This window comes from Myotis yumanensis, unplaced genomic scaffold (assembly GCF_028538775.1).
Source record: "Myotis yumanensis isolate MYYU_CA2020_CCGP unplaced genomic scaffold, mMyoYum1.0.hap1 SCAF_9, whole genome shotgun sequence".
In the NCBI taxonomy this organism is placed as follows: domain Eukaryota; kingdom Metazoa; phylum Chordata; class Mammalia; order Chiroptera; family Vespertilionidae; genus Myotis; species Myotis yumanensis.
Window position 1 is genome coordinate 64,402,039 of NW_027223760.1, and position 23,656 is coordinate 64,425,694.

The 23,656-nt window shown below is 42.7% G+C and overlaps 1 protein-coding gene across 4 annotated transcripts in view; it reads right to left on the reverse strand.

Moving 5' to 3' along the window:
- The window catches only part of JAZF1 (JAZF zinc finger 1), a 299,872-nt gene that overhangs the window by 122,523 nt on the left and 153,693 nt on the right, over positions 1-23,656 (reverse strand). For all 4 annotated transcript variants that reach the window (XR_011472676.1, XM_070424488.1, XM_070424490.1 and 1 more), the window contains exon 2: positions 11,423-11,495. Coding sequence is in view for 3 of the 4 variants with exons in the window: in XM_070424488.1 (XP_070280589.1) it covers positions 11,423-11,495 (73 nt within the window). In the remaining variant the exon portion in view is untranslated. The remainder of the gene's footprint in view (positions 1-11,422; positions 11,496-23,656) is intronic.

The window sequence follows — 23,656 nt, forward strand, 5'->3', positions numbered from 1 at the left end:
GGACCCTAAGGGGCCAGGGGTAGAATTCAGGAGATCTGTGAACTTAGATTAAAAAAATTTATATCTTCAACTCTGTTACCACTCCCAAAATGTAGCCTTTCTTTCAACTATGAATATAGGCAGCCAATCACAGTATTTTCACAGTATCAAAATATTGTTTATACTTATCACTAATTTGAAATTATGGGAGCTATTAACCTGGCACCTAAGTTTCTTTTACTTAAGGTCTTAATAAAGAAGCACATGCTACCATACCACAAATTTGTTATTTTAATATTTTGACAATACATTTTAATATAGTTGGTTTTCTTTGTAATTCTATATATTTTAGTTTATGAATTTAAAAACATTATTTTTGGAAATAATCCATGGACCTCAACAGCTCACAAGTGGTTCAGGGCACTAAAAAGGTTAAGTGCTCTCACAACTGTCCCGGGTTCATTCTCTTTGGTGTAAAAGGGCGACAAGAGCTGTTTCAGGGTCATTGTGAGATTACAGATGACACTGTCAAGTCTACTGCCCAGTGTCCTGCATACAGTAGTGGTTCAACCAACAGAATCTAATCTGTGTTGAAAATGATTAAACAGGAAGTAATTCTCTGCATTACACATTCCATTCTACCTCAATATGACCATTTCGATAAAATGTAGTTTTGGTCTTTTAAGGATTTAAGGTTAATGCTCTCTGATGACTATCTTTATTTGTTCAGACTGGATGGACCTGTGTTGTTTGGGATGAATGGCTGTGCTGCTGTCCTTTCTAAGCCCAGATTGCCTTTTCTGGAGACCAGAGGTGAGAGTCTACCCTGTGGCTGAGGCTGGAGGGGCCTTTCTGGGGACACGGAGCTGACCTAGCTGCACTGCTTTAAGCCAACAGGCCAGGGCTTAGCCACGGTGTCAGAGATGAGAACACATTAGCAGAAACTGAAAACATGGAGCTCTTGTAAAGCTTGTGAGTGAAGAGCCTTCAAAGGCAAGACTAGTGCGTAGGCTCAGCATAATGACCCTCAATGTGAGAAAACTAAGTAATGTTTCAACTCGAGTCCCAAACCAACAGTCTCAGCAATATGAGTATCCTGCAAATGGGAGTGCATTAGAGCTACGAAGGGAAGATTCATGGCCTCCTTAATTAACTCCGAGGTGCTGTGCATAAGGGGAAAATGATAAATCAAGTGGATTACTGCCAGCGATCTGAATTTCCAAATGAAATAAGAGAGGTATAGCGCCTCGAGTCATTCTGTAAATGTGTATGGTGGCGGTGGAGGGGGATCTCCAAGGTCACACCTTATGTTGAAATTTACCACGATACACAGTATTCCCTGTACTTGTCAGTGTGAAGAGGCAGGAAATAGAAAGGTGCATAAAACAGAGAATGGGAGGTACATATAAAACTGTGACTTATTCATGCATGCATTCAAACACGGACTGAACACCTAAGGAGTTCGAGGCACTGTTCTAGAAGCTGAGGACACAGTGATGACCACAATGACAGAGTCCTTGCCCCCACGGAGCTCACATTCTCCAGGGGGAGGCAGGCACACAACAACAAAACACTTTCCGGTGCTGGTAAGTGCCAAGAAGAACATGAAAGCTGAGTAAGGGCACAGAGATGGGTGGACGGGAACTATTTCATTGGTGCTCAGGGAAGACCTGCAGTGCAGGTGACATCTGACCAGACACCTGAAGGAGGTGAGAAAGTGAACTGTGTGAAGCTCTGATGGAATAAACAGCATCCCAGCAGTGGGAAAAGCAAGGAGAAGAACGGGGATGAGGATGAGCTGGGTGTGCTCAAGAGTAGGATCTGTGGTGAGGGTGGGAGGCGAGGTGGTGAGGCTGTAGAGGTGAGGGCCCCTGATCACAGAAGCCTTGTTGGCCATGGTGGGGAGTTTCCCTTTTATTCCAAGTGTGATAGGAAAGGCACTGGCAGAAAAGGGAGGCAATCTAACCTAGACTCCACTAATGTAGAAATACAAAGAAATATTGGCCTGTAGAACAAACCAGGGGTCAATCCACACTGCACCACTGTCAATATTTATTTATTTAATTTTAATTCTTGTCTGAGGACAAGCTTACAGAGAGAGGAAGGGAAAGAGAGAAAAACTGATGTGAGGGAGAAATATCAATCAGTTGCCTGCCATACATGCCCCAACCTGGGACTGAACCCGCTACCCAGGCATGTGCACTGACCGGGAATGGAACTGGCAACCTTTTGATACACAGGGCGATGCTCAACCAACTGAGCCATTCCAGCTGATCTCCAGCACTGTTATTTACATAAACACATGCAAACAGATCTGGACACAACTTTAATGTCCACCAATTAGTAGTGGAAGAGTTGAATTGTTATACATTCATATCTTAGAAATTTACATAGCCATTAAAGAATGAATTAGAGCTATCTCCCACTTTGACTTAGAGAGATTAAATAAAAAACAAAAAGAGAAGTTATATTATATGTAGAGAGAGATCTGTATATTTGTATATTATATATTTCTTTACCTCTCTCCATCTCTCACAGTTTTATACAAACAAATGTTACAAACAACCAAACCCCTATATATACTAGTATATGCCTGCATTGAGGAAGAATGTAGATGGGTACCCACTATTACATTAACATTGCGGTGTGAATAACGGAGCCAGAGGAGAGGGGTTTGAGGCCACAGAGACCAGAGATGGCTGTGGAGCACAGGCCATGGTGCCAGCTTTGAACAAGGGAGAGAAAAGGAAGCGAACATGGATGAAAGACCCAGATGAATTAGAAGATGAGGGAGGGAAGTTGAGACTGAACCTGGAAATGGGAAACACTAGAAACTGATCAATTCAGCAAGGTTTTAACTAGGGATGAAGGATTACGGGACAGTCTTGAGGGTCCAGCTGAGATGGGAAAGGCTGTGTTTGTGGTGTGATGAATCACACTGCTAGGTGCTTTTCTGTAGTGCCTCTCAGCTGCTAGCCCAAAGAGAGAGACAAATGCATCTGAGGCTGAGATTGGAGACAATGGGTAGGCAAGGACATTGGGGCACGGGAATGAATCTAAAATGGTAAATTCAAAGTTAGTATCTAGCAACCAGCCTGCATGTGGAGGCAAAGAAGAAGGGCTGAGACCTTTCATTTCTCCCAAGGCAAATGTGGCAGAAAAGGAGGAGGCCATGGAGACTCGGATCAACAGGGAAATATCCCAGGTGGAGATACTGAAAGTATAGCAGCTCTTGCTTAGGACAAAGTCTAATAAATGGGTTTCTACAAAGGGGGGCAAAGGAAATACAAGTCTAATTCTAGATAGTTTCAGTATCACTGAATCTCTACTGGCCTCTAATAAGTTTAAAGATTTTTGGGGAAAAAAGCAAAAGAAAAAAAAGTAATGCAGCTCTGAACTGGATGGGAAGATGCATAACATGAAGATGCCATAAATGCTGATGGGTGGAGATAAGAAAGACTAAAAAGATGGTCTGATGTTGAGTTGTATAAGCAACCTGTTTTAAAACAATAATTGCCCTGAGAACAGACTGTAGATGACAAATTATACCAGGAGGCCTAACAAGCGAATCAGATCCCCCAGCTCTGCCAAGACTTCCCTCTTCTACCTCGTGTTTTGTGCCGGCAGCACAAGCTACTTGTCGGAGCAAGCCAGAATGCCACATAAGGGCTCCCTCTAGCTTCCCAGTGTCCCTCGAAAGTGCATGTTTTTTGCAGAACACAGTGAGCAAGCCAAATCAGGTTAGAGACATTACACGGGAAACCTGGCAGGCAGCCATCTCGGCTTTGTTTCAACCGATGTCCATAAAAACACAGGCTAAGAAAATGGTAGCACGGCGTCTGGTGTTTGAGATCTAACAGCATGCAACATGTTTATGGCATGCATTAGGCCACAGCCTTCAGTCTGGGGCTGGAGCACACAGCAGAACTTCAGATCTGGTGGACAAAGAAGGGAAAGAGAAACGCATGTCTTGTTCTGTAATAAATATGACTGCTCTCCGAAGACCACAAACAGGTGGTTTCATGAAAAAAGAAAAGAAAAAGCTTACTGCCTTTAGATTAAAAAAAAAAAATCAAATGTTCAGGCTTGTTTGTATAAAATAAATAAAAGGCCAGTGCACACTTGGCTAATTACAGCATTTTTTATGAGGCTATGACAGACTATAATCTGGCAAAAATGAGTCCAACTGAAACAGCAAGAGTGAGGGTTTGGGGGAATTAGCTGAGGTTTTGGAGTGGGAATAAAAGTGGGAAAGAGGAAGAAAGCTTTCATTAAGCAGTTCACATTTTGGTAGGAGGACTGAAAAAAAAAACAAAAAAACAACCCAGCATCCAGACTGATTTTATTTTCATTCAAAACAACCTCTTCTTTAGCATATTTTTCCTTTAGGTTCTTGAACACATTTATAATGACTGCTTTAAAGTCTTCGTTTCCTAAATCTAACATCAGGGGAGGGTCTCTATTGACTGCTTTTTTCCCTCTCATTTAAGGGTTAGATTTTCCCGTGTCTTTCATGTCTAGTGATTTTTTACTGTACATTAGACATATTTTTATCTGATTCATTCCTATGAAGACTAGTGGTTTTTGCTCTAGCAGGCAGTTCAATTTCAGGCTGATCATGTTGAACCTGTGTCAGCCTCGATTTGGTCAAATCTGTGGAAAGCCCGAAGTGTTTTCCACGACCTTCTAATTTCTAAGGATTCACCTCCAAACTCTGAAACTCTTATGGGGCCTTGGTTGTAGGTGTTGTTAGGGTGTCTCTAGAGCAGGCAACCCTCTAGGACAGACTTCTTATTTCTAATTTGAGGTCTTTTAGTATCTCATTTGGAAGATTAGGGTATTAACAAGTTGTTTTCATGCGGGCTGAGCTGGAATGCAATGCCTACCGGTACCACTTGGCCACTGGTCTCACTGTTTCATCCTTACCCCTGTTGCCACTGCACTTTGGTAAGACTCAGTCTCACCCTGAACAGGTATAGTCCACCCTCAGCCATGGACTCACGAAGGACCCCCACACAAACTTCTATGGCCCCTTTCTGCACAGACGCCTCATCGCCAATGCCCCTGTGCCACTTTACTTGCTCCAGCTCTGCCTTCTCTCTCTCAGCTCAGTGGGACTGCTCTGCCTGAGCTCCAGCTCACTCTCCTGCAAGAAGGAAACTGTCCTCAGGGAGTGAGCCCGGTGACCACAGAACTCATCTCCCACGCTTCCTTTGCTTTGGGGATCTCAGTCTTGTGCTGCCTGCTTCTTAGCCTGAGCCTGAAACCCATTATCTCATACTTCTGTCCAGTCCTTTATGGTGGAAGAACTAGTGATGGCCAATGCACTTGGATAGTAGAGGCTCCTGGATTCTCACCGAAGTGTCCCTAGAATCACTTATTTATTCACTGTCACACAAATTCATGTACATTCAGAGAAAAGGGTGACTTTGCATGAGCAGAATAGGAAGAATAAAAAGACCTATTACTTCTATACCATTGTGTCACAGGCACGTTTAGAGGTGCTTTATATGCACTGATTGATTTAATACAGTGAGGAAGGTATTGCTATTAACAGAGATGAAGAAGCACAGGCCGAGACTTGCCAACTTGCTCACATAGTTTGTGAAGAGCAGAGACAAGACTCAGCTAAACGGGCTGATTCCCGAGGCCATACTATTGCCCTCTTTCTCAAAGAGAGAAGAGAATTACATTGCAGTTGGGGGATAAACAGCGATGGTTTCTAAGCCAAAAAAAAAAAGCCAGCTAGATGCCCCGGCAAGTCATGAGAAGTAAATGGATCCTTATTAAAAGTGTAGAAATTAATGGAGTTAGCAAAGGCACAATTTTGTCCTCCTCCTCCCCAGTTGACCATGAGAAAAAAAGAGAGCATTCTGTATTTGGATCAGAAACAGCATAGAAAGCTGTCCTGAACAAAAGGCTCCAGGGTTCCTCGGGGGAGCCGAGGATGTAGGTGGAAGTGATAATTCTAGGAATGCCTGACCCGTATATGTGGAACTAATCCCATTAGATGCTTCAGGAAAAAGTGCTCTGGGATCAGGTACATATAAGAATTATATTATCCCTTGTGGAGATCAGCATAGGAGAGGATCTGATAATCTCGTGGTAAAGAAACCTTTTTTAACTTAACCCTGGATTTCCCAAACTTAATCAACCAAAGAACCCTTCTGTGAGTAACTCAGTTGTGTGTGTGTGTGCGTGTGTGTGTGCGCGTGCATGCGTGTGTGAAACTGGCAAATACCCCTTGTAATTACTGTTCTATGAAATCCATTTCAGAATTTGCTGTTTGACTTTAATAGCAAACACTAGACTAAATAAAAATCCATTTCTAGGAGGTCAAACCTAACTGCTATTGTGCCAAGCAGTGCAGGGAATTTGAGTAGAGCTGTCGTTTAGGTATAAAGAATATTATATTTTTATTAGTCAGTAAATGACAAGGATTGGGTACAAGAAGGTACCGACTTATGCCTAGACATGATATTCCTTCACAGCTTATCTACAAAAATGCTACATATATTTAAAAAATTTAAAGTTAATTGGGAAACTTCGATTTATATTATTTTAATAAAAACAGTTTGTAGAGAAGATAGTATAATTGATAGCCATGACAATGTATGTTATGATATCTTTAAATTATCACAGTTATTCATTTCTAGGGTATCACAAGCTATTAATACTCTATCTTGTCACCTGAACTACACTATAATAACCCGAAGGAAATATCCAGATGTAAGCCAGGGCTTCGCATCAGCTTTCTTATGGCGGCTCAGCTGACTTCACCCTGCAGCTCCCCTAGCACCTTGAGAAGTAGTGGAGGGAGCTTCCTGCATGCCCCCCACTCTGCCCTTTCTTTCCTCCTGATCTAAGGTGCTAAGGCCTCCTTTCCCTCTACAGCCGAGGCCTGCTAAGCTGGATGTGCCTTGCACACTCATCTCCTGGTGGCATTATGTCATTTAGGAGTTACTGGTCACCTCTCATAACATTTTTAGCTTCTGCTGTCTCCTACTGTTTCATTTTATTAGGCTGCTACCCTCCAATTATTTACAGCCTGGGAATTACTCTTATTTTTGTATGTAATCCCTCTGCCCAACTGTCCTATCCAATTTTTCCATTGGTTTTCCAAATTCTCCTCTTACTTTTCTAAACTAGTATTTTCCTTTCTGATAGCCCAACAAGTCAGGCTACACAATGATTAGGAGCACAGATCCTAGAGCCTGATGGGGCAGATTTGAACCCAGTACTCCCCAGGTTCCCCCCCCCCCCCCCCCCCAGAACTAGGGCAAGTTATTTAACCTGAGTGTCAACGTCTGTACCTGTAAAATGGAGATCATCATAGCACAAGGTGTAAAAGTATTATTTTCGCTTTTCCTAGTGTTATTTCTTCCATATTCTCTCATTCAAAATCTTCTAGTTTTTCTTCTTGTCTTTTACACTTTATTTTCCAGATGCATAAATAATATACAGACTAAACAATTAAATTTCCCATTACACAGACTTGTCATTGTTCCTCATATCACAGAATTAGCAGAACTTCCTATCCTTACAATTTATATCCATCTTTTTTTTCTGCAGAATTATTCCCACAACCTTCACTAATTCATTCAGTCTCCCTCATTCTCATTAAACTATTTCTATTTTAAATGTGTGGAGGTATTGTAACAGATCTATTTTTGAAGGAATTAAAGGTTTGTTCGATACATTATGTTCAAGAGAGTGAAGCAACATTAAATAGACATAAATAAAGGATCCAATTTCTACTCAATTCTTTTCATAATCCAAAAAGGTAGCTCCATTTTAAGGATCCAAACTCTGTTGATTACAGTCAATGTTATTGCCAAAGAAAGTTTCATCTCAATTTTGTCACACACCCAAAAGTCCATTAGAGTTGGACAAATGGATATACGAGCAGCGAAATATTAATTCTTTTCCTGCCTTCACTGCTCAGCAAAATTAGACTTTATTTTCCCCTGAGGTTTAAGAAAAAAAATATTTTACTTGTTCAGTTTTTTTATAGTCCTCTTTTCTGCTGTAGTCAGGATATTGCTGTTAAGCAGACTTCCTTTCACATTTTAACCCACATTGGTCTCTTCTTGAATCCATACTGGCTTTGTGACGTCCAATGCATCCCTTTTGTAACAAAGGCCCTAATAATTTCTTTTAAGCAGATATTCCCTCTGGCTAGACGTGGCTTCCTCCATGCTGCTGCCCGTTGCTCTCCCTCTTCCATTTACTAGGTGTTTATTTACCATCTACAAACAAACATCCAGAGGGTCTACCATGTGTTAAGTACCATGTTATGAATGTGGCACTGTCCAGAAAGGGATCCCAAGAGAGGAGGGTTGTTAGTAACCTGGGCAACCTTCCATACACGGTCCCCTTCACCTAGAAATCTCTAGTAAAAGTGTCAATCCCCATACACTGGTCTACTTTATCAGCTAAGATGACATGTGGTAAGTCCTCTGATTTCTCAGGCCTCTAAATACAATGATGTGACGGGTTCAAGGTGCGTCTTCTCCAGACCCAAATTCTAGTTTATAGCAAATACAGAAAATGGAGGAACTCACTAAATGACATCTTCAGGAAGACAACCAGAAGAAAACCCGGGAGGAAGGAGCCTCAGGTGGGACACCTGGCCTTCTCCGGTCGCTGTCAATTGAAAGGATTGTGCCAGATTAAAAGAGACGAGGGAAAAACATGTAGGTGCAATGCAGTGTTCTGGGTTGGACACTGGATGAGATAGACAACTCTAAAGGATTTGTTTTTTTTATCCGGGAAAATCTAAATATGATCTGAGTTAGATATAGATTACATTCAAGTGTACTGAAATGGAGAGATCAATGACTACAGAGTAGGTTGCAAAACAGTTTTCCCCCCCAAATATATATACAAATAAATACTCACACAAATAAATACAAAGGTAAAGACTGTGATAAATGTTAGTTTATATTAGTGCATTAGAGGAAGGCACGTTAAGAAAGACATTTGAACTGAAACATAAAGAGTAAGTGGGAGTTGACTAGCTGTCAACATAAATGATGAGAGAGGATCACTGATTGACTGCCTCCTGCACGCTCCCTCCTGGGGATCGAGCCCGCAACCCGGGCATGTGCCCTTGACTGCAATCGAACCTAGGACCCTTCAGTCCACAGGCTGATGCTCTAGCCACTGAGCCAAACCAGGTAGGGCCAAATATATTTTTATTGATTTCAGAGAGGGAGAGAGATAGAAACATCTATGATGAGAGAGAATCATTGATTGGCTGCCTCCTGCATGCCCCCTACTGGGGGTTGAGTCAGCAACCTGGGCAAGTGCCCTGATAGGGAATCAAACTGTGACTTCCTGGTTCATAGGTCAATGCTCAACCACTGAACCATGTTTTTTTGTGTGTGTTTTTTTTTAATAACCTGAAATGTGTTAAGGTATTATTAGTAGTGATAGCTGGGTGGTGGGAATGTGACATTTTAATTAAAAAAAAATTTTTTTTAATTATACTTTATAATTTTCTACAATGCTGTAATAATGCTGTATGGCTATAATAATAAAAGATTATTTTAAAAAATGACTCATTTTCTCCCAGAAGACTCATCCAAGAAATCTCACACCCACTGATTACGCTAACTCTCTAGGATTCAGGCATATCCCACTGCACAGTTTATGCTAAATTATCATCCTTGAGTCAAGTTCTCTGGTAGTGTTTTGTGTGTGGCCCTCGTCCCTATTCGACTTCTTGTGTATCCCAAATCACACCTGGCAGAGTATTTATTTTTTTAAGAATATTCTTTAAAATATTTTTTTATTGATTTCAGAGAGGAAGGGAGAGGGAGAGAGAGAGATAGAAACATCAATGATGAGAGAGAATCATTGATCAACTGCCTCCTGTATGCCACCTACTGGGGATCGAGCCCACAACCTGGGCATGTTCCCTTGACTGGAATCGAATCCAGGACCCTTCAGTCTGCAGTTTGACACTCTATCCACTGAGCCAAACCGGCTAGGGCCAGAGTATGTATTTCTTTAGTGAGTATAACACCTGTGTAATGAATAGATCCTTGCTGCCATCATGGTTGACAATTTAATCAGGAAGAATGAACGTGAAAACCTCATAGACTCTTATTAGAACAAGGCTTGGTATCACATGAATTTGTATATATCCAGGTAACATATTTTACCCCAAACACAATAGCCACATCATTGAAAAGTTCTACTTAATACCACAATTAATCTATAAGCCTCTTTATCCCATCCTTCACTATAACTAGGCTAATTAACATTCACATAATTCTAATGTATAATTAAAGACTTTTCCAAACCCATGCTAATCACTGGAAATAACACATATACATCTTTATTTGTACCTGATGTAATTTTAAAGGTGTTCTACTTTAAACATCTCAAAAATTATGGGTCATGATAAACTATAGATCTTTTCTCTCACTTTTAGGGAAGGCTGATAAGTAGGAAGCACAAAACAGATATGCAAATAGCTGCTTATGCTAATGAATCCTTTAAAAACACGCTTCATAAAAGAACTTGACAGAGCAGAGTCAACTCCGAAGCTCTCTCTAGACAAGACTGAAGCAAGTTTTCTAAAAAGGCATTAAAATGAAACAGTACAAGTAACTCATTCCCAGCTTTCCACTTCAGACCCTGAACCTCAGCTCTGGTACCAATGACTGCCAACACACGCTTTGTAGTATATAAACAAGGGAGAGTCAATAGAAAGTCATGCACTGAATTATGAGCAGAGTTTGTCATTCCCATTAAAAACTAGTTTGCTTGTGCTTTGCTTTTCTCTCTTCAGGGGTGTGAGTTTTCTTTACACAAGCTGATTTCAGGCTCTCTCCAGAAATCACTGTCTCCTTAAATTATCTGAGTTGGCTGAAACACCAAGTCCTCTTTCAGACTTGATAGGTCAAGTTCTAACTGTTCTCTAAACTCGTGCTCACATGTTCACTTTCAGTAAACACTCACAATAGTTCAGTTGCTGACAACGTTTTTACTCAAAGATGAGCTTCTACTAAATAGCTTTCTGGTACTGAATTATTTCAATGTGTTATATCCTGATATGTTCTGATACTCCAACAATGTACTAATTCATAAAATGCCTCTTCACCCCAGCGTTTAAAAGTTTCCCTCAAACATAAATCCATTAATCTCCCAGACTGCCCTATGAAGTCCAAAGAGTATATTCGAACTCTGCATACAAAATAGTTCCCGAATGAGCTTATAAATCAGTCGTTTTCAGCCATATGCACAGAGAACTAACTACCTCCTGCATCTCCCCAACAGAGACACAAGAACATTCCATATAAAGGTTGATTTTCAATCATCTCCCGTAAATATTTTTAAACTGAAAACATTTTTTTCTGCTGTCAGAAGTTACAGTGAAAAAAATAAGCATGTGGCAGATATGAGGTTGCTATAAATTCTGTAAACGGCTTACCTATTAATGTAACTGAGGGCAACATAGGTTGGCTGCTGTAATTCTTGTTTTTCTAAAACACGTGGATCTGTATCTGTAATAAAAAACACAATTATGATTTTCAGCTTTTGCATCAGAATATATGAGCCTACCTAACATAAACTAATAAAGGCTAGACAGAGAAAAAAATTAATTTACTAGTAGTATACTTCTTTTTAAAGAAAACTCAGCAAAGCACAATCGTTTGTCCATTCATTCGCAAATAACAAGATATTGCATTACTTTTCAAGGGAATTCCAAACATCAACAGTGATAAAATGTCCATCTGTCACGCAAACTCTTGCACAATCCCCCTCATAAATATTGGTTTTCACTGCTTACAGTTACAATGTTGGCATGGTTTTCGGTGGTTAATCGGCCTAAGAAAGAAAGTCTCTGTTAATTATGCTCACTTCAAGGCTGGAACAAATTAGTTGCCATTGGAAAGAGCCATCAATTTGAAAATGTACGGGGCATTGTTCTTGTTTGCTGAGCACGTTTCTGGATTGGGATTCACGTTCTGGAGGGCAGCTCTTCAACTTTCTAATTGTAGAATGAGTTTATTATATCTTCTCTAGACTCTCGATCAGAAATCCTCATACTGGTTTGGAATCCACAAACACCACATTCTTCAGAGGGGTTTTTCCTCTCCAAGACACAGAATTCAACGCCATAGCAACCTCTGAAAGGCTGCTTCTCAGGGCACCAAAAAAAACAAAACAAAACAAAACAAAAAACCCACCAAAACACCCGCACTGCTAAATATGCAAACACAATTGTTTATGCAGTAAGATTGGAGGAAGAGGAGCACATTTTTGTTTTCTCAGAAAAAGGTTCAGACATTGCACACAGATTTCTTTTCATTTTAACCTCCTTTAAAACCATCTCATTGTTAGAACTCTTCCAGCTGCACTTGGCAGTCACACCTGCTTTGATGTAACGACAGATGTTGTTTCCAGCACCTTGGTACAGGAAGTGTTTCCTGCATGTGGTAGAAGTAAGATCCACCCATTAACTCCAAAAGGCATTAACAGGGGATGAGCAGGGGTGCAGGTACAGTGGCCAGGAGCACGGGGGCAAAACGATAGCACGAAAATCAATCGACAAGGCTTCCCACTGGCAGATTAAAACTGGACAGCAGTGGCAAACTTATTCCTGGTGTGCTAATCACGTCACGTTCACTTGACTCTTTCTCCTCTGCCAAGAATTTCTGGGACATTCTATTCACAAACCCTGCTTCCTGGGTCTTTGCCATTGTAGGTCCTTGAAAGCCAAGTTCTGAAACAAGAGACAAAGATTCTCTGAATGGCTCCCTCAAGTCGGATCTCAAGGGTTTGACAGCACAAGTGAGGACAGAGTGTAAGTCAGCATTTGCTCTCCTACAACGGTCACACTGCAGCTGAGACTGTCTGCAGGTCACTGGCCTAGAACTACCCCCATGGTTCTCCAAATACACGGACAACAACCACTCTTCAAGGGAAACCTGGTTTTCAAACACAGCCCGTACTCACACTCATCTGCTTGCTGTGGCCCCAAAGTATGTCCACATTTCGGAGAGGAACGCTTTGTGCACTTCACTCGTGCTCACTAGAGAGCAGGCAGTGGACAATGCTCACCAGGGAAAGGTGTTTTATTCCCAAAAACGGTCCATTGGAATGCTGGGCAGGCCACGTGTGGAGATGGTGACTGGCAGACCAATCCTGCAAGCTTTTTCTAGGTGCTTAACGAAGTGAGGCACGAGAGATTGGAGAGAGAAGCCAGGAAGACGAAGAGAACGGAGAACGATGAGAAAGAACAGGGTGATGATTGCAAATGTCTGTGTGGAAAACATCTCAAAAACTCACAGAACCATTTTGCTTCAAGTTTAGGAACAGATGATCGAGGTACTTAGCTTTTGAGACGGGGCCTGAACCTGATTCATTAAAACTCATTCCTTCAGAGAGACATCCGGTGTGTTATTTTGAAAGAAAAGAACTTCGTTCTGAATCTAAAATGTGTGTATAAAGGGGAAAGAGTTAAGAGGCCAATTGACATTTTTATGTCCTCCACTTTTGCCTTTATTTTTGTAACTGATGCCCAGTATAACAGTATTCACACAAACCGTCTTTTAAAGCTTTCCTTTGTTTCCAAATTATATAATTTTTGAAATATTTTCAATGTTACCTTCATAAGCTACCTTTACTTTTTCTTTTATTAGTTTGTATGTGTAGATGTACACACACAATCTGTATTACTCTCTCTTTAAAAATATGTTTTTATTACTTTTTTTTTTTTTAGAGAGGAAGGGAGGGGACAGAGAGACAGAAACATCAATCACTGCCTCCTACATGCCCCCTACTGGGGATCAAGCCAGCAATCGAACCAGTGACTTCTTGGTTCATGGGTCAATGTTCAACCACTAAACCGGACTATATTACTCTTTTCTTCTTCACATTTCAGTACCTCTCTGGAAAAGGGAAAGAAAGTATCTTATGTCCAAACAAAATGCTGTTGGCCATTGACATTCACACAAACTTGTAACATTGCTTCCCAAAGAATCAAGAATGTTTGCCTTCTATTTGCAAAGCAAGGTTTTAAAAAGTTTTCTTACTTTGTTTCACCACCTTCCATTACCTGGACTTAGGCTCACATGCCCTGAAATTATGAATGGTGAAATGGGCTTCCAGAAGCTTCTAAATGCCATCCTCTCCATGACAAAAAGGCTGCCGCCTGGAAGCACCCCGGGCAGGATTCACCTCTGTCTAGGATGCAGACTCTGTTACGTGACAGGAAAGCAGAACTTCCAGAGAGACCGCCCATCAGGCCTAAAATATCATGTCCACATCCAATGCTTCCTTGGGCAACCTTTCGAACATCCACTAATGCTTCGAGTTCTTAAAATGAAAGGAGATATTTGGTGCCCATAAGTCAGGAGAAGCTGCTCGGAGCCTCCTCACACTCTTCCTGGCTGACTGGTTTGAGGTAACCCTGACTCATCACTTTATGGACTGAGTTACGCACCTTACCAGCATGAACTGAGAATAGCACTACTCACTGGATATGACCAAATTCAGTAAGGACATCTATATGCCATGTGCCACACCACTGAGCACTTCTTCACTTTAAGTTGCTACAAAAAGAAATGCGATATGAATTGCGCTGGCTGCCGCACACAGCCTCCCAGATAGTTCTCCCGCTTGTTTGTTTACGATGCCAATAAAAATATGAACCCGGAACATTGGCTGCTATTGCCCAGAGATATAATCCGCCTCCCGGAGATGGGCTGTGGGATAGAAACACTTAGATTTCCATGGCCACGTGATGCTCCTTAGACTGGCAACTGGCAAGGATGCAAGCGTTTCTGTAAGTGGCTGCTGTCTTCAGCCACACATTGGCTCTGCCACTTTCCTATCACTGAAAAGAGAAGGAAGAGAAACCAACCTTTTCAGCAGGGCGGGGTATAGCCAAAAAACACACTAAGAGGTTACTGTTTTCTGCCTCACACCACCTCTTGCACACTCACAGAGTTCAAGTTCACCGAGGGCTAAGAGAATTCAAATATTAAAATGGATTTGAAAACACCCAAGCAATAAAAACCTATGGGCTTGCTTCAAAGTTTCTGAAACACAGTGTCCTCTCAACGAGACTCCTTACTGCAGGGCTAAGCCTCGTCTATCGTTCCCGCCTGGTCTATCGTTCCCGCCTCGAACAGACACACTGTGCAAGGACAGACACAGGCAATGAGTGGAAGCTCCCATAACTTCCAGTGGCGAAGAAAAAAGCCAGGACACTGACAGCAATAAGAAAGATCGACATTCAGACCCTTCTCAATAGGAATTTGAATTGCAACAGGACCAAGGAGGGCAAACCATGCAGACCACCTGTCCATCAGTAGGCCCCGTTAACCAGCCCTGCTGTCCCTGGTGTTGGGGGCCAGTGGCAACCGAGTGTCTGAATTTGTGACATATTGAGCCTTTTATGGTGCTATCTTCAAGCCTAAATGAAAACACTATCAAGGTTGTTGGCTGGGTTAACAGGTTAATTGATGGGCTCATGGGCTTTGGCTATGCTCTAGCTCAGTGGTTCTCAACCTTGGCTGCACATTCTGTTTCTTTGTTATGGGGTGGGGCCACAACATTAGTAACAAAGAAACAGAATTTCTGGAGAATGAGGCCCAGAAATCAGGATTTTAAAAAGATTCCCGGTGATTCTAATTCCAAGGTTGAGAACCACTGCTCTAGTTGGTCTACTTTGTTGGAATTTCAAATACGTGAAATTCCTTATAATAAGAAAGTCGAGTCCCGCTGGTATGGCTCAGTGGTTGAGCATGACCCATGAGCCAGGAGGTCACTGTTCAATTCCTGGTCAGGGCACTTGCCGGGATTGCAGGCTGGATCCCTGATGTTGGGTGTGCAGGAGGCAGCCAATCAATGATTCTCTCTCATCATTGATGTTTCTATCCCACCCTCTCCCTTCCTCTCTCTGAAATCAATATTAATAATAATAAAAAAAGAGCAGTAGTACCTCTCAACAACATTGACAAGGTCTCTGTCAGCAGTGAGCTATTCGCAGGCTGGGAGGCAGCAGTGAGGGGCAGATGCGATGTCACGCACCCTGGGAAGGCCTTCTGCAATTTCTGATCTTCCCAAGGCCAGACTCTTTTCTAAGTGTGCATGGCAACCGTGGGAAGCCTGGGAGGCCGTGGGTGGGGAGCAGCGGGCCATTTACAGCTGGAAGACCCTGGAGAGGCAAAGGCCCACCCAGCCAGCAGAGTGATTTTGAAGATCTGGGCTGGATACACCACTTTTCCTTGGACTCACTCGGTAATAATTAATGGGCGCGGTCTGGTCACAGCCTTCCCCCAACAGTGGGATTCACGAAGCCACAGAGTTTTCGTTTACTCAGCATGGCCTTCCCCAACGTCCTGGCCGAGCTTGTCACATCCCCCCTCCTGTCTCTGCACCACTTCAAGCTGGCACTATCCCTGTACATATGTCACTCACTGTACAGGCTTTGTCCCCGCACATCATTTCTTTTCCCTGCTTCTCAGAGGTGAGGAACTGTCTGGGCCTTCATCTCTCCAGCACTGAGCTCAGGGCCAGCAGCAGGAGATGCATATAATTACTGACTGGATATGCAAATTAATTTTTAGGATGAGAAAATGGAAGACTTGGGTCAAACGTGGCAGATGGGTCAAGGGCATTTGTTTCCTTCACCATCCAAGGTCCTGCTAAAGTAAAGAAATAAACTCCCAGGGATAGAAGGAAGGGGAGACATCAGCAGATAAGTGATTCCGACCAGTGCTTTGAATGACGGATCCCCCTAGAGCAGTGGTTCTCAACCTTCCTAATGCCGTGACCCTTTACTACAGTTCCTCATGTTGTGGGGACCCCAATTTCATTGTTACAAATTGAACATAATTAAAGCACAGTGATTAATCACAAAACAATATGTAATTATATATGTGTTTTCCGATGGTCTTAGGCGACCCCTGTAAAAAGGGTCGTTCGACCCCCAAAAGGGTCGCAACCCACAGGTTGAGAACCGCTGCCCTAGAGAGTAGAGGAAGCTACAATCTCCAGTGCCTGAAGCAGGGGAGACCCATGATAAAAGAGGGGAACCCGCTGCCAAAGCCTCAGAGAGGCCGTGGACTTGAAGGTGCCATGTACGGCGACAGGCAAGGAAGGGAAGGATCAGGGCTGAAAACAGAAGGGTTGTTGAAAAGGTTGATTATCCAGAGACACTGAACCAGGGGAAGAAGCATAGGTGAGGTAGACTGGGAGAGTACAGGCATACCTCGCTTTATTGCTCTTCACAGAAGTGTGTTTTTACAAACTGAAGGCAAGGCCTTCCACTAGCAAAAAGGTTAGCGCTCACTTTATTGCGCTACTCCTCTTATTGCGGTGGGTGGAAGCGAACCCACGATATTTCCCGGCCTGCCTGTACAGTGCTGAAAACAGGGATGGAAGTGGAAATACGCCTACTCCGCGGTTCCCAGAGACACTGGCAGCCTGACAGGGAGATTCCTTGCTGATTAAGTTAAGTGGGGCTCGGAGAAGAGAGTTCCAGATGTGGACATCTGGCTCTCCCCTAATTAAATGATCTCCCTACACTTAAGCCCCGGGTCAGCAAGCTCCATCCGCGCCTCCACCCAGAGCCTCTCATCAGCTTTTTATTGCCTTGGTCTTAAATATGAGCCAAGAACAGTCAAGGAATGATCATTAGACATTTGAGGGAAAGTCATGAACATGAACGGGAGACACTAAAACAAATGGTGAGGAGGGAAGTAGGGGGACAGGAGCCAAGAAATAGACAAATTGATGCTGGGAAGGGTACCTGACATACTTACTGACACAAACCCACTTAACTGCAGGGCTAGGACCAGAAAGCCCTGTGTCCTGAGTCCCACTGGGCCAGCGTTCTGACCAATAAAAATGCTGCTTGTCCTCTCAGGCCAGCTCATTGCCACCGTCCAATTGCAACACTGGACTCACACAACCTTTACAGCTTTCTTAAGAGCCCAGCACAGTTCTGCTAAACTCACTCCATGTTCAGGGCTGAATCTGATGAACCAACAATTTACAAAGACCAACTTTTAATTCATGGCTAGTTTACTTCAGCTGCTGAAATACGTATTTCTTGTTGGCAATGGCCCTTTCAAAAAAAAAAAAAATCCCACAATTGCACATAACCAGCCTTTAAATGGATCAACTTTTCCTTAGTTTATAGACACGTCATTTGAAACTTTTCCCAAGCCATAATTTCCATTACAGGGCAGTCAGTGCAAATTACAGTGAGATCCTTGCCTTCCCAAATTCAATGTGGAATCCAGACGCAGTTAAGTGTTGCTGTAAACTTTACGAGTTAAATATCTGAAAGTCAGGGACAATGTGCAGCCCAATAACACCATCTATTAAAAAAAGCATTCGTGTTCACATTCGTAGCCCACGTTTTCCTCCACAAGTGAATGAATAAACATTAGTCAACCGAGGACCCTGTCGACAATATGCGGGGAGGCTGCTTTATAAACAAACACGGCACGTTGCAGCCCTGTGGTATCTGGCATGGCAGTTTAAAGTTATTAGAAATAGCCTGGTTGGCATGGCTCAGTTGTTGGGCATCAACCTATGAACCAGGAGGTCAAGGTTCAATTCCCAGTCAGGGCACATGCCCGGGTTGTGGGCTTGATCCCCAGTGTGGGGTATGCGGGAGGCAGCCAACCAATTATTCTCTCTCATCATTGATGTTTCCACCTCTCTCCCTCCTCCCTTTCCTCTCTGAAATCAATAAAAATATATTTAAAGTTATTAGAAATAGACAGTTCTGACTAGGGTGCTTTCTAACTCTTTATCAGCCCATCATATTCCTAGAGTCATTGACTGCTTGAGAGTGGTAACTATCTTCCCTAAGTATAAGATGTGGAACCCGGTGTCTAAGACACTCTCAGCCCACCCTCTTTAGTGGTGTCAGGGAGTAATCTACCCACTCAAGCTCTCTCTCACCTTGTTACCTGTGACAAGAGAGCCTGCCAGAGACTATCATGGCTGCCAGATATGCCTGTGAAGCACACAATCTGCACACCTGTGTACAGCAGCCCTGGAGACTGGGGTGCTGGGATTATACAACAATAAAACTCTTTCAAACAGGAGTAAGGCCAAAATGTGGTTCCCTTTAACCCAACATGCATGTGTGCATATACACAGACATTTACATGTCTGTTTCCCCAGAAATGAGCCTGATGGTGGAACCAAGTAGCATGTAATACAAAGGCCATAGGAGTTTCCATGTTACTCCCTCCTGTAGGAATAGCAAGTACCTGCAAGAGAAGATTGATGCTGGTGGGTGACGCTAAGGGCCAAAAGAGAAGGCAGGGAAATGAGGCTCCTGAAGGCCTTTCTCCAAGGCTGGAGGGAAATATTTGTTTATGGAAAGAGACCTTTCATCCCTTCTGCCTAAAACTGTTTGCCCAAGGAAACCCTCCCCATCCTCTAAGGTGCTGGCCTACATACCACCTCTACCATGTGTTGTACTACATATATTTGCTAATCTGCCTCAACACCCCACCAAAATGGAAGCTGCTTAAGGGACAGATCTTAGAGGCCACAAATCCTCAACCAGGGCTCACTGTGATGTATGCCGAGTAAATGAATGCCCTGGATATGCATAACACAAAAGACATAAAGAAAAGCACCCAGCTCAGAAAGTTCAGGAAGAAGAGGAAAATAGACCCATGTCTAAATGACTGTACCAGCATCTACTTTTACATGAAGAAATAGATCCTGTTGAGCACAGATGTTCAGAGGGCTACAAAATAATGCAAAATTCAGAATAATGGAAAGGGGTCAGATAGGTCTAATTTGGCAAGGTCTAATTTGAACTGAGTTGGGTTTTGAAGAAATGGAGTGAGACAAAGGGAGTCATTCATAGGTGAGATTAGGGAATCTAAAAATGGCATTAAATTTGAGGCAGAAAGCACACGTGAGAAGTCTGTGGGTACTATGGGTAGTAGAGCTGAAGAGCCAATGTTCATTAGTAACGGAATATTTTTATTTATTTTTAAAATATATTTTTTAAAAAAATATTTTTATTGATTTTAGAGAGGTAAGGAGAGGGAGAGAGAGAAACATCAGTGATGAGAGAGAATCATTGATTGGCTGACTCCTGCATCCCCCACTGAGGATGAAGCCAGCAACCCAGGCATGTGCCCTGACCGGGAATCAAACCGTGACCTCCTGGTTCATAGGTCGAGGCTCAACCACTGAACCATGCCAGCCAAGCCAGAATATTTTTAGAGATACTTTAAATCTGTGGTTCTGAGGCATGGGCATGCCTTCCCATCCGTGAGCAATCCCCCCAGCCCTACTCCGGGATGTTTGGCAATGTCTGGAGCAGGGGTCCTCAAACTATGGCCCGCGGGCCACATGCAAGTACAAATACTGTATTTATTCCCGTTTTGTTTTTTTACTTCAAAATAAGATATGTGCAGTGTGCATAGGAATTTGTTCATAGTTTTTTTTTTAAACTATAGTCCGGCCCTCCAACGGTCTGAGGGACAGTGAACTGGCCCCCTGTTTAAAAAGTTTGAGGACCCCTGGTCTGGAGACAACTGGGGAGAATCCTACTGGCATCTAATGGGTTGAAGTCAGGGACACTGCTAAACATTCCACAGCACACACACAGAACAGTCCCAACCTTGCCCCACTCCCTGACTATGAACTATCTGGCCTAAAAAGGTCAATGTCGAGAAACTTTGCTTTGGAGCCACATGAATATTATGAGAAATGGAGCTCTTGTTCCTAGACCAGTGGTCGGCAAACTCATTAGTCAACAGAGCCAAATATCAACAGTACTTCTTCAAAATAGACTCGCCCAGGCCGAAAACCGACTTCTGCGCATGGGCCATGAAGTTTCAATCGCATTGTACGGGCGCACCTGCACGTGGTATTTTGTGGAAGAGCCACACTCAAGGGGCCAAAGAGCCGCATGTGGCTCGAGAGCCGCAGTTTGCCGACCACTGTCCTAGACTGCTGTGGATGACAATTTCTGTAGTTTGCTCTGATCTAAATCAAGAGGCCAGAGGGCAGGTTAGGAAGCTACAAAAGAAGAATGATAGGAGAGGTTGTTTGAACTTAGATAAAAGCTGAGACCTCTGAACAGAGACACAGAAACTGAATTCGTTCTCAGAGAGACGTACTGAATTCTTGTGTGTTGCTTGTTCAAGGGAAATTCTAAGCCAGCAGATTCACAACTGAGCGAGACAGACAACCCACTTCACAGTTGACGACCTCAGACAGACTGATGCATGAGTTTAGAAAAAAGATGCTAAGTGATGTCGGAAGCAAGCACGATTCTCTGTGAGAATCAGGGAAACTTCTCGAAAGAGGGTTTTACATGTGCCTTAACCCAGACCTCCAGACACAAAAGGCGGGTAATGGGAGTCAGCACAGAGAGTGGTGTGAGCAGATGAGCAGCAGCAGAAACGAGCAGGGACCGGGGAGGGGTCCGTGTGAGTCCTGCAGCTGAGACTGGGCCTGTGTCCTGGACGGTTGGAAATGCTCCCCCAGCGCTGGCTTCCTTCTGTAGACAGTAGAGGGCTGGTGAAGGTGGAAAGTGATATGGCCCATGTTTTATAAAAATAACCAGTGGTGGTGTGGAGAGTGGTGGAGAAACTGGAACTGGAGATGTCAGATTTGGTGAGAGGAGAAATGGAAATACAAGATTCTTTCCAATGTTATACCTCTGAGTGCCTCATTACCAAAAGTAAGGCAGTAAGTAGAAAGTGAAGGGGTTTGACAGGCAAGAAAAGGAGGTCTGCTTCTGATGTGTGGTGAGACGGTTTGCAGAACCAAGGAGTCTGGGCCTCAAAGCGAGATAAAGGACTTGTGGTACAGATAGGAACGAAGGGCTGAGAATCCCATTCCTGCAGGCCCTGAAACCAAGTGCCCCTCTGAACAAAACAATGCTGCACAGTAAAAACCCGATTACTCGGACTGAAACCCTGGTTATCATATAGCTCAGCCAAGTAATCAGTAGGCATTGGTTGAGGGACGACTAGGTCTACTAGAATCCTAACAGAGATAAAGAAAAGCCAGAGGTTGCACCACATTTGAAACCAAGTAATTAGTGAATTTCACAAGGGTGTGAATATAAAAGATGGGGGCGGGGGGGAGGAACTGAGTCAACTAATCCTGAGTGCAATATTTTATATGATCTGGTACCCGAGCTTCTAGCACTCACTACTGTGATGAGCCTCTCCTTGGAAAAGCTGCTCCCCTCTTGGTGTTGCTTATGGTAATAATGCAGCTCCACACAAGTCAAACTGCCTCAGCTAATACTAGCAGTATAACCTGTTTAAGTATTAAAGTGTGTGTGTTTTTTCTTTTTCACCTGTAAAATGTCGATGAGGATAGTACTTTGGCCCTAGGGCTGAAATGAGGATTAACTAAGCAATGTGTTAGCTGTAGCTACTACTCAGTTCTTTAGCTCATAAAATGTTTTGAAATTCAACTCTGCACGGTTGTGGATTATCTCCATTTTATAGTCAGTGACACAATGACACACAGAAAATCTAGAAACTCGGCATTCACATAACGTGGCAGAGAATGCTGGCTGCCATCAGATACAGGCATACTTTGGGAGACACTGTGGGTTTGGTGCCAGACCATCGCAATAAAGCAAATATAGCAATAAAGCGTGTCACACATTTTTTTGGTTTCCCAGTGCATGTAAAAGTTATGTTTACATTATACTGCAGACTATGAAGTGTGCCACAGCATTATGTCAAAAACCAATATAAAATATATAAAAACATATATATATACACACACACACACACACACACACACACACCTTTACTGTTATGGAATATAGTCAACAATATTGTAATAACTGTATGGTGTCAGGCGGGTACTAGATTCATTGGGTTGATCACTTTGTAAGTTATATAAATGTCTAATCACTATGTTGTACACCTGAAATTAATATTGAATGTCAACTGTAATTGAAAAACAAATTTAAAATATGAAAAAAAAATATTCCATTGCTAAAAAATGCTAACCATCATCTGAGCCTTTAGCGAGTTGTAATCTTTTTGCCGGTGGAGGGTCTCAACTTTCATTTGTAAAAAAACAACTTGGAAGTGCAATAAAGTGAGGAGTCCCTATAGTCATTTTCCCCTTCTATCTCCACAGTGCTTAGGAACATGGCTGTCTTATATAAAGACTACATTTCCCAGTATTCCTTGAGCCAGGTACAGCCATGTGACTAACTCTTGGCCAATAAGACATAAGGCTTCTGAGACGCCACCTTAAAAGTCATGTGCCTTTCTTTGTGGTATCTTTTTCTTACTAGATGAAAGGATGACTGGAGTTTCTGCATCTACTCTGGATATGGGATAATTCTGAGAATGGAAGTCATACATGGAAAAGCAACACAACTCGCTGTTTGCAGGGTTTTCAGTTATGCATAGCCAAACTGAATCTTACCCAAAGCACAGAACACCCAGAATGCTAGTTTATTTAGGTGGACCTAAAATATATAATATTTTGTGTTTTGCCTTGTTTTTCTGGATTAAACACACACACACACACACACACACACACACACCTCTGTTTAATTTATCATACTAAGCTCATGGAAAGAAAATCAGACCTACATCACCACAGCATTTGTGGCTCACTCTTAAAACTGGGATAGTTAAAAAATGAGACGGGGAGGGGGGGAAATCATCATGTCAAA